Below are 12,280 nucleotides of genomic sequence, written 5' to 3' on the forward strand. Positions count from 1 at the left end.
AAATCTCTACTGACAAGCAAAGTTAAAAAAGGAAGTTCTGACAAAGTCAGTGTTAAGATGTCACAAGAATAATGAATAAACATTTCTATACAATTTTATTCATACTTCAGCTGCGATTTCTGTTAATAACTGTTTTCAATTTCTTTGATGAAGGAGAAAGCAATTTGCTTCAGTCTTCACAGGAACATTCCTCTCTCTACAGATCGTCTCTTAGAATTTAACATGAATAGAAGATCTTCAACCTTAACTATTTAAGCAGGAAAAGCAGACTGCATTATCAAAATTATCAAAGGGGTGGATGTACTTTAAAACCCCCCCAAAACAACCACAAACAACATATATTTAGTTTTCAAAGCAGCTTCCATTCCATGTTTCTTATAAGCAGCAGCTAAACAGTTTAATCACCATACATGTGAGCTGGAACTTAGATGCCTTCCAGGCAAATAAAAAGTTGAAGCCTGAGGTTAATAAACCACAGGAACAGAAAGAGAAATGAAACTCCAAATTCTCATATCGCACAATTCAAGTTTTATTCCATTCATTCTTGCAACACAAACTTAAAAATACAGTATCATTTAGCATTCTGAAGTCCATGAACCATGATAATGATGAACCCAACTGCGTCAAAACAGTTAACAATGGTGAAAAGAGAAAGTCAAATATCAAAATGCACAGAGCACTAATTTTTCTTCTGTCACTGCGTAGAAAGATGATTGTTTATCCATTTACAAAATATAATTAAGACAAGTTCGTTTTGAAATTTTGCATGCAACACTGCAATTGCTTGACCTAGGACACTCTATTCTTGCCAGCCTCTTCTACAAATAATCTATGTTATGTTCAGTTCCATTTAACAATTGTACTCCTTTTTTCATTTGCTCCCTGTAAGAAAAAGGGAGCAGAGGGTACAAAATTGAAAATATACTTCAGTTTATAACTTATTCAGCAAAAATTTCAAAGGAAAAGGTTTAAGAACAGAGTGGATTTCCAAGTATATGCAATCCCAATCTGACAAAGTATTTAAATTCTGTTTATAGAATGAAAAATAATTTACAATTTGGTATTTTTATCTAGTTAGGACCTACTCAAAGATAGAGGAAGCCACCCATTATTTTTTCCACAAAATAGCTAACAAGAAAAAACAAATGAACAAGCCCAGGCTTGAGAGAATTACAAATGTATAAGCTTTTATTTTTACTTTTTTTTTTTTTAATCCTGGGCAAAATGATTAAACACCTGTTATGTAGTGCAAAAAGCAGAAAAGTATTTCTTCTTTATAAGCCAAACATTAAATGCCATCTTTTTAGCTATCTCAAAAGGCAGCTTGGGTATATATTACAGCCAAATTAACACTTGACTCACTGAAGCCTGTTTGCTTATTTCCCCCCCCCCCCCAGGGTGAAGTAAGAAAAAATAAGGTGTCCCCATAATTGTAGAAAAAGGGAGGCAAAATTGCCTCAGTGAATCTCCAGAAGAGTTAGTACAAAGATGATGTTTCTTTGCTCACTTAAATGAGAGTTAAAGGGAAGGGCAGGAAAGAACACAGAAGAAAAAAATAAAACCCAACAAAAATACAAAACCACTATGGCCAGACAACTTGACAGTAATCAACACAAAAAACTTGATTAATCAAGTTCTCCACGTAAAAACAGATTGCAGTTTTCTAGACTAGTATTTGAATAGCTAAGTATTTAATAGCATAATATGGAGGCAAATTGATGCCAAAGATTGTTACTTTCATAGCTGAATAAAGAGTTAAACCTGTAGTCTGTGTTCACACTATTACAATTGATGTGACAATCCAGCACTGATCAGAGATAAGATTAAAGAGTCCTCTTATAAATAGTTATTAAAAGCACTGTTCACCAAATATTCTTGTTCTTTTATCAGCAGTTCATCAATTGATTTATCACTGATTTCCAACCCTTCTGTTCTTCCTTGCCACCCATCTCCAAGAAATAGAGTAATTGCACTGTACAGTTTATGGCCAGAGTTGATTGTTTTCTCCATTGCTTTTCTTTTGCTATGTGTAGATGTAAATCAGTTCCTGCTCTCATTTTATACCCTCAATGCAATGCTTTTCATATCTGAGACATTCAATCCTAATATGCAACATTATTCAAGTAAAACTAAATCTCCATTAAATATGAGTGGTAGTCACCAGTCTACTCCTATATATCCTCTCAATTTCAACAGTAATATCAAAGTAATATCAGCTACTTTTGTTTAAGAATTCAGCATGACATGTTATATACATTTGTTTTTTTTGTATTCTTTTTCTTACCAGAAAGTTTGAAATCTGTATTTCAAAAGAGAGGAAGATGTACAGTTTGTGGTATAGAACCTGTTACTCAGTTTTAAGTGAACCAGGAGTCTAATGAAAATTTTCAGGATGAAAGCCAGCAGCTCAGATATTCCTGAGGACCACAAGACGTGACAGGAGTGCCTACAACATCATTAAATACCTTCCCATGAATGTTCAAGACTGTCATACTAGTATAGTAAATCTTATCTAAAAGTCCATGGTTAATGTAGTATAGTCACACTGGGAACTTGCAGAACAAGCCTCATGCCTTAATGGAATTTAAGACCTTCATCCATTTGACAATGAAACACTGATTTGAAGATATGCACAATTAAAAAAAAATCTGTAGTAGTTAGAGCAAGTTAAGACTTCTGCTTATACATCTTCCTGCTTCTACATCTGTACTTAGAAAGGTTCTATGTTTACCAGAAAGGCTTAGCAACAATATTCACCTGACCTGAATGTTTAAATAACTACTGTTCATTTTCCACATTTGACTTGATTATCCTTGTGTACCAAGCCTGGACCTTTCACACGTGTCTAGGAATTTTATGCTGATGTGATGAGTAAAGAAATTTCATCTTACATTCCTTGTGGAAAAAAACTACAGTGAAATTTTGACCTCTCTCTCAAAAGCAGTTACTTAAAATGTCTGTTCTGGACTGAAACAAACATGGGATAGAAAGATTTCAAATTCAAGCATCCAAAAGTACCTTGGCAGATATTATGGAGTGTAACACCACCATGCCTCTACTGGTCTTTCTTGGTTTGCTCAAGAGTCAGAAAACATTAGTGTGACATCCAATTAGTCAATATAAAGAACAGCTCCAATAACTAGTATCAAAAGTCCTCAAAACTGCAACAGAAGCTTTAGGCAGAAGAACAAAGCTACCCACTGAGAGAGAAGAGGGAAGAGCAACCCAGCCACCTACATTACTACACTTCAGATTATGGCAGACACTAAGAGCATGGGACTATTGTCTCCTTCACAATTAGTTTCAGGTACATAGCACAGTACTTCCATCTAAAGGAAGTACTTCCATCCATCTAGAAAAATCTTAGTACTAATCTAGGAGGCTTACAAGCCAAATATTCAGCATGGTCTGTCTTCCTTCTTCCATTTTCACTAGAAATGGGAAGAGATTGTGCACTGGAAAGAAGTCCTAGAGGGACACTGTTCATACTACTTTTCAACCCTCTCCAACCAAATTATCTTTGATACAAGCCCCTAACTAGTCTGACTCATAAAGAATTTCCCTCCCCCCAAAGTATTTAGCTGAAGAAGCTGGAAGATGCAAAGAGTGACAGACAGGCAGCAGTGTGAGGCCACAGGAGAGACATTTAAGATATCAGTCCATCCGTCACTGAAGAAGAGTCTTGATTGCCTGGTTGTCAGTGGCTTCAAAGGCAGTTAGTCCATCTGGGCCTTTCACAGTCTTATCAGCACCCTGGAAACACAATGAGAAGGACTGTCAGTTCATAAAGCCAGGCTAAATCAGTACAAAGTGTGTCAAAAGATATATAACTTGAATAATTACATTGATTACCTACAGCTTTTCACTGCAGTGCCCTGTTTTCATTCAGAAACCAACCAGACAAGATTGATGTACAGAACTTATCAGCATGCAGCTAATCTGAGCTTCCAACTTTGTCATTTAAAAATAAGGAAAAAAGCCACAATTTTTGTTACACATATAGTTGCAAGTCCAACAAATTATCAATCTTAAATGTATTTTTTGTTTCCAGCAACTACTATCTTACAAAAGCAAAAATTCAGTGTTACACACTTCTACAAAATCTATGGTGCAAGAAAATACCACATTCTAAATTACACAGGTAATACCTGGAAGAGCTGATTTACTAACAAATCATACTATATTAGTTTTATAGCATAAAATGGCCACATTAATCAAGGATTGTGCTTCTCTTCTATTCTGAAAAAAATGTCCCTATTGATACATCAGAAAAACAACACCACAAAATCATTCCAAGTCCAAAACTGCTCAGGTTTGTTTAGAAAGACTTATGTCTACACCTAAAAGGCAACCAAACAGAACAGGGAGGCAACAGGAAAATGAAGGATAACGCACCAACTGGATAAATTGGAGGATAATGCACCAACTGGATAAATCAAAGAATTAGAATAAACTGCTGCAAGTAAGCACAAGCACCATGCCAGATTTATGGGAGGAGAACAAAAGAAGGGAAACAGAGTGATTAACTAGTCATGTTTGCTTTGAGCACTGTGTAATCGCATTCATGAAAGGGAAAACACAGACTGAACTGTAAATAGGGTAGCTAAATAAGGGGACAAAAGTTATTAGAGATCACAGGACTGATTTCAGAACAACTCTGCAAGATGATATGCAAATCTCACTTGAAAATGACAGGAAAAACACGTTGGGTACAAACACATTTTGTCAAAAGTGTGTACAGCAGAGGGTTGTCTTCAGTTTATGCATAAGCTCTCCACAGAGTAGGTACAAATTCCTTCTCAATTACAAGGAAGATTGTTAGTTACTATTAAGGACACTGAATAGTTTAAGGACATAATGTACCTAGAATTTCCATAGCTTCTTCACTAATAAAACACACAAATCCCCACTGAACTTCCAAACATAATGCCATGTCTGTTCCCAAGACAACTCTCACTTCCCTAAACTTTTCTAACAGTCTAATAAACTGGATCTGATACCACTGTGATTTGCTACCAATGCCACTTTTCACAATGCAGCCTATTTCCCTTGTTGAAACTTGTGCACTATTTACTTGCATGTACTCAACCTGTCATTTGGAAAAGATGGTTCTGCAGTGGTTTTTATGGCAGCACTGCCAGTCCTGTGGTCCACTGGCCAAACTGATCCTCTTGGAGCTGCTCTTCTTCCTTGTGGTCCCTAGAGACTATCAGTGCAAGAGATGCATTGAGTTTGCTCCAGTGACAGGAGCAACTTTTAGTATTTCCTCTCTCCTATCACTGTGTAACATCCTTGGCCCATCAGTACAAGGATGTTGCAGTTCTCTGGCATATGAACATGAACTGAATTAGCTTGTTCCCAACAAATGACAATGTGGTTACTGCAAACACACACTTGGGCTAAAACCACGGGAACATGGCTTGTAAAACATTTATTTTTCCCCTAAGAAAACCCCCAAGAGATTTAGCAGGTATTCAACATTTATAATCTTAGTTGTCCAGGGAAAAGAAAGGCAAATAAGAGTACAAATAGCTTCTTTTGAAGGTGTTGATTATTTCTACTGCTTAGATAGCACTCAGATTAGAATCTATGTGGAAATCAAGAAGGCTTCAAAGCTGTTCATTGATGGAAAATCCTGATTTGAAGAAAAATGGAACTATGCAGTAATTGACCTGACAGAATTTAAGGAACTTTAATTCATAAAACTCTCAACCAATGTACCAGCACTTAGGATACCAAAGATAACAGTTAACTGAGGTAACTTTGAAGTATAAAGAGAGGTTTTGATCTTAACATAGGACTGCTCTCTCCCCCTCAGAAAAATAGTTCAGAAAAATTATTGACATTCAAGACCTGGGTTTCTAAAACAGCTTTATTGAATGTAGGATAAGAGGGTCATGACTACCTAAGGAGGACACCGTTTATAAAACTCAATGCTAATAAATTTAGAAAATTTGCCATCAGCTAGACAGAAAGACTCCTGCCCACATTCAATAAAAAGAGAAGGAAACAATAAAGGTCAGGTCAGGAGGACTTTAATTTGTAGAAGTACAACACTGCCTGGAAGCAACTTTATTAAAAAACTAATAGAAGTACAATGATTTCATAGTATTCTCTACTTCCCCAAAGTAAAAAGTTCCTAATATTTGTGTTATGTTCTACTCTGAAAATACACATACACAAATAAATATAAACCCTCCCTCCCGGGCAGGGTAATAACAAACAAGAATGCTTGCCCACTGAAGTCACCAGGCAAAGCACAAATGTTAAACAGGCTTTGAGAGCCACACATGAGCTACTTGGCTCCAGCTGCAGTTCTGGAAAAAACCCAAAGCAACAAGCACAGAACCCATGATGAGAGCTGAGCTCCCACCAAACTGTGAAACCAGAACTGGGGGCACTTAACGAAGCTGGGAGAAGATTGGCTTACACAGCAAGCAGCAAACTGCTAAAAAGAGTTGCCAGATGACACAACAGAGGCAGATGTCTTCTTGTTCAAAAAGTACATGGATGAAGTCATGGCCAACAGATCTGCCAACACTTCTGAAAAGGGGACAGATGTATGCACCTCCGAAATCCCCAGTACAGCAACCATGAATGAGGGAAATGAGTGAGCAGATGTGGTCATACTCACAGCTCTTCCTTTTGCTACTGTCAGAGAAGAAAAAAGGGGCTACACTGCCCAACTTAACAGGATATTTCTTGTAAAACAAAAGCAGGACTATTTTGGAAGTTGAACAAATGGATGAAGTTCATTGCATCCTATGCAACAACCCGCATTTTCTAAGCTTTCAAAACTGTTGTCTATTTTAACATATTGGCTTCTCTGACTCTAAAAAAACCACAACTTTTCACATTACAAATCAAACACCAGATTATTAAAGAAAAACATGGATCAATGTCTGAAACATTTCTTGAAATACTCTTCCTTCTCCTCCCTTCAATAGCTTGAGAGTCTCAACTAAATGTTTCAAACACCTCCACAGTCCATCCACCACAAAAAACAATGGAGAATGTTGGCTTAGTAACTGGGAAGAACATTAAACTGTCAGGAATTTTTAGATCTTTCAGTAAGGGTTGACTCCTGAGTCCCAGGTATCTGCTACCATAGAACTATGGTACAAACAAGGCATGATTAGTTTAAACTAATGTTTAAATAAGGTTCATAAAATAACTGTGTTAAGAGACAGAACAACCTCTACATATAAGCCCTGCCTCAAACAGAGCTGATAAGGCAACTTCTAGTTTATAAATATTTCATCAGCTAGCCCATGTAAATGGAAAAAAAAAAAAAAAATCAACATTTTACTCTGCATTAAGAAATCTGAAAGTAATTTATTATTTGAACTAATCTAGGTCAGAAAACCCTCCAAACCTGAAATGGAAATAAATCAACACAGGATAAAGGATACCTTATTTTTTGATGATCCTAAATGAAGGATCAATCGTCACAATAAATTTAAGCAAGTCAGACACACCATTTGAATTGTAAATTAAGAATCACTGCATTTGTTTACAAAAAAGCATAAGTAATATCAGACAAGATCAATGTTAAGTGAAATTCATGCAGCATTAAGGCAGTTAAGGAAAACTTTACCCTGGCAGTGGCACATGAAAGTATTACATGGCAAGAATTCCTTTGGCCAAATGACATAAGTGTAATCAAGAAGGAGTGCATGTGAATGAAGAAAAAAGATTGCTTGAATTAACTACTGGCTCTGTAAAATTGATCACTTTTGTAATTTAAATCAAAGTGCAAACAGAGACAGATTAAGCTTATTCTCCTCAGGACAAAATTTACAAGCTGTAGGACAGAGAAAGCTTGGCCTCCTACTTTTTATTTCCCCTCCCTCTGCCAATCCAGATGGGTTCTCAGTCATCTGGCAAAAGTCGAGGGAAACCACACCTCTGAGCAACTTCACAGCAGAGATTGCATCACATGAAGCACTTAAACAGCTGCCAAAGCCAAATCCACTGAAGGAATGCATTTTTTTTTTTTTCTTACTGATTTGCAGCTCTGCTCTCTTGCTGGAGCCCACAATACTCTTATGGTCACTGTTACTTTTGCTACACAAGAGAAGTCCTTCAACTTTGTCTTTCAGCTATCTTTCACCATGATCAGAGTACCCTCTCTGTTTTAGCTACACAAATGGCATTTGTTTGATGTTCTGAACATATCATCTGGAGCATTATAATCTTATTGCAAAAAAAAAAAAAAAAAAACAGTAATATGCTTTGCTAATGGATAACTTGTTCAAAACATTCCTATCTCACCTTTGACAGAAGCAATTTCACACAGGAAACGTGGCCCTCATAGACTGCTGATAGGAGTGGTGTGATATTGTGTTTGTCTGGAGCCTGCAAATTGAGATACAATTACTTGAAGGACCATTTCACACAGCATTATAATGTTTCACAGAACTTTTTGATTTTCTTTAATCAGTAAGGAAATAAAAAACAGTAAGGAAGTAAAAATTTAGGAATATTAGCCAGAAATGCATTCCACAGAATTTTTCACCTCTTTTTTAATACAGAAAAGTTATAATTTAAAAAAGAGGTAATAGCAAGATATATCTTCCACAAGACTTCAAGGTATCCCAAAACTTGTCCTTAATTTTAGGCCAATTGTGCAGTTTCAGCTGACAAATTTTGCCCAATTTAAAACCACTACTCCTAATTCTCCCATTTCACAGCTAGCATCACTTCAGAAAAAAGTTTTGGCAGAAATATTCTTTTGGCTGTCTTCTCTCTAAACTACAGTCCTGGAAAGAATAAGAAATGGAGCAACTGAAAAGCTATTTTTAACTCTTCCCCAGCTAGAAAAATTCCCAAGGAAGAGATAATCTTTCCAGACATCCAGGAGCAAAATCCTAGCATTTTTCTTATAAACTAAAGCTAAGATGTCTTACATGTTAACTTTTGGACAAGCATTCTAAGGCTTGTCAACATTTGGGATGTATGGTTAAAGTATTTAGGAACTTAACTTCTGGAGGGCTGATATAGCTTAGTCAAGTCTTTTCAAAACAAGAAACCAAGCATGTCAAGCTACAGCAAAATACCTTAAACAAGAAAAAATGTCTCCAAAGAACAGACACACTTTTTCCAGTGTATCCAAAGAGAATTAAAACATTTAATAAGCATCATTGTAAACTTCTAACCTCTAGAATCCCACCTCTCGAGTATTATTAAATGCATCAAATTGTTTAGTTTGATTTATATCTTTCAGTGACCATTTAAGCACTTACACCAATCTCTTTGGTGTGTGTGGGAAGACTTTAAGACCTGTTTGCAAATACAATAATACATACATTAATGTCAGCTCCTTTCAAGAGCAAAAATTCCAGAATCTCAAGCTGGCCACAGTCTGCTGCATAGTGAAGAGGCTTCCTCCCACCTTCGAGTGTCCGGTTGACATCTTCACCCTTTAAAATAAACATAATCTCATCAGCAAAATTTTAGAGCTAACGCACGACGAAGAGCTTGAAAGAAATCCAACACCTTTAAACATGATGAAGAATGTTCCACCCAAATATTTCACTCACTGCCCAAGAAAAATGAAAATTAAGTAGTTCAATTTCTATTCCCTCGCATCTGCATTTATGACTGTAAGACAATCTTGATCCCTTGTTCTGTACTGCATCTCAGGTGTCCTTGTACACAAGGTACAAGTGCTCATGATTTAAAAAACCCCAAACCAAACCAATAAAAAAAAAATCATTAGAGCTTGTACAAAATGCTCCCCTTGGCTCATTTTGCTTCTCTTGCCCCACAACCAGGATCACAGTTATCTGGCTAAGTTCCTTTATCTGCTTCTATGAATACTGAAGCTTTGCATAATGACAAACCAGCTGCATAGAAGTAAGTCAGCATAACTACCAGCAAGTGAGTCCAGGCCATCCATAATTTAAAACCCAATTATGAAACTGTCCACCCTGTTTTATAAATAGCACTTGCCAATTCTACATGATACAAACGAGTCTGAAGAGTCAAGCAAATCAGGCCACAGGAAGTTGTACTCTAATGCCTCTCATATGAGTGGATTGAGACATCTCTTAAGGCGTAAACAAAATTTAATTTACTGAGTACCTAATCAGCTTTGTTTCCTCACCTTGGGTTGTGCAACTAAGGATAAACTGATTTACTGCCCTTCATTAGTGACAAGAAGTTACTGGAAACCAACTAGAGACAAGCTGTGTGGTAAGTGGCTTCTTGTTCTAATGTGCAAGCTATCTTAGCATTTTAGGAAGTGGCTAAATTTTGCATCATACCTCAAGCCCTGTATCTCCACAGAAAAACAATCAGAAGAATTTCAGCTGCAGCACCAATTCATACTTCTCTACAGAGTCCCTGCAGTTCCTTCACTCCTGTCCCAAAGTTTTAGAAAGTGCACAGAATAGAGGGATTGACATACATCTTCCAGACATTACTTCCCTTCTAAGAATGGAAGAGAAGATTTCCAGAAGGAAATCTTACTCTGCTTTTGATGTTCTATATAATCAGAGTTTTACACTGCTAGTCAAATAACAAGATGACCTCGTTATTCTCCTCTCTTCTCAATAGAATATTCAATTATTCATCATATACCCTTGTAGCAGATAGCATTGTGATGTAGCTTCTCATTTGCTGAATTTCATTGACAATTAAGTTCCAATTAAAAAAAACCCACCCAGATCAAAGTAGGCTAATAGCACATAAATAGTCTGGGAAAGCACATAAAGAAGAAGAGTATACTTATGTTGAACATTAAACTCTACCCATACTTTTATTTGCACATGGACTCCACCCATAATTTTAAAACAACTGGCATTTACATAACCCATCATGTTTGCTGATACATTAGGGATTGGGTGCACAGGTTTGAGAAGCCAACCACATGAAAGCCACATATTACCAACCCAAACCAAAACAACCTCCAACAATGCTTGTAAAGCCTTACACATGCCAAGACACAGTGTGGAGCATGGAGAAAGGCAGGCAAGCTAAGTCCTGGGACAGCACACAGTCAAGCCATAAAGTTCACAGTCCAAAGGAAAGTTAGAGTCATCACTTCTCAAGATTAGGACAGTCCAACAAAGCTCTCACTTCCTTAAGCTTATAAATATTATGTGGCTTACTGGCTTATACTATAGTGATTTTTCTTTTGTTTTTAAAGAATAAAACAAAGGTCCACTGTTCTCTCCTAAACTGGCTGTGGAATAAATTCCTGCTGGATGATGAACTTTCGGAGGAAAAAAAAATACCAAAACACCCAAACTCATAGTTTTTTAAGATTCCTGTAAAGATGATGAAAACTTATTTATAGGGGAGTACCTAGCAAAAGGTTTGTAACTAAAGATGTCCCAAACACAGATTACATGGTATCAAATATTGGCACCAAGAACATGCATCATTAACATTTAAAGTTAAACATCAGAACATTTTAGTCTGAATTAACAGAACACAAACATCACGTAAATTACAAAAATTAAAAAAACCCAAAACAAGTACTCCTATATTCTGCAATAAACCAAGTCAAACATCCAGTTGTTTCATAGGTTTGAAAAGTCACTGTAAAACAGACCGCTGAATATCAAAGCTTTTCCTGGCCTTTCCTACTCCCAGTCCAAGAAATACAGAAGTAGGAAGGGAAGATAAACCAATGCATTTAATATACAGGGATCAAATTCGAGCAAAACTACTTGTTTCAAATGCAGTTACCAACACATAGACATTAAGAAACTTACAGGACTCTTCACAGGTAATTTCTCTCAGGTCTTTAGATCTCCTATTTATATTGCCTAGGGCATCTCTCTGTAGGACAAGCAGTGGTTTCCAAAGTGAGGTGTGACAACCCAGAGAAAGGTGCAAGACAATCCACTGGGGTGTGAAAAGAAACTATAATTGTACTATTAATAAAATGTAAAATAGCATTTATTTCATCTTTAGTTCATCTTTAATTTCCATTTTGGGGGTATATTTTATAAGATGCACATTACACAGTACAGGAGTACTTAATGAAGCTGACTTAAATATCAAGTTCCAATCCACCTGCTCAGGGCCAGGTGGGATGGGGCTTTAAGCAGCCTGGTCTAGTGGAAGGTGCCCCTGCCCATGCAGGGGGGTTGGAACTAAATCTTTAGGCATAAGATAAAGACTTGAGCCCCTGCCTCAAAAAAGAGACAGCTCTGGTGAAGGTGTGGCTAATTATACCAACACAATGAGATGAAGTGGTCTCTCAAGCCCTGTCATAAGTTGGGGCAGGAAACAGCACACAAGTAAAGATTCAAAATAAAACATTATC

At 36.7% G+C, this 12,280-nt stretch overlaps 1 protein-coding gene across 1 annotated transcript in view; it reads right to left on the reverse strand.

The window, feature by feature from the left end:
• Positions 1-505: 505 nt before the first annotated feature.
• The window catches only part of MTPN (myotrophin), a 30,740-nt gene continuing 18,965 nt past the window's right edge, over positions 506-12,280 (reverse strand). Inside the window, exons 2-4 of the mRNA XM_059845928.1 lie at positions 9,309-9,422; positions 8,275-8,358; positions 506-3,753 (exon numbers count right to left, since the gene is read on the reverse strand). Coding sequence (XP_059701911.1) covers positions 3,667-3,753; positions 8,275-8,358; positions 9,309-9,422 — 285 coding nt within the window. The 3' untranslated portion in view covers positions 506-3,666. The remainder of the gene's footprint in view (positions 3,754-8,274; positions 8,359-9,308; positions 9,423-12,280) is intronic.

The sequence above is a fragment of the Haemorhous mexicanus genome, chromosome 5, assembly GCF_027477595.1.
Source record: "Haemorhous mexicanus isolate bHaeMex1 chromosome 5, bHaeMex1.pri, whole genome shotgun sequence".
Lineage (NCBI taxonomy): Eukaryota > Metazoa > Chordata > Aves > Passeriformes > Fringillidae > Haemorhous > Haemorhous mexicanus.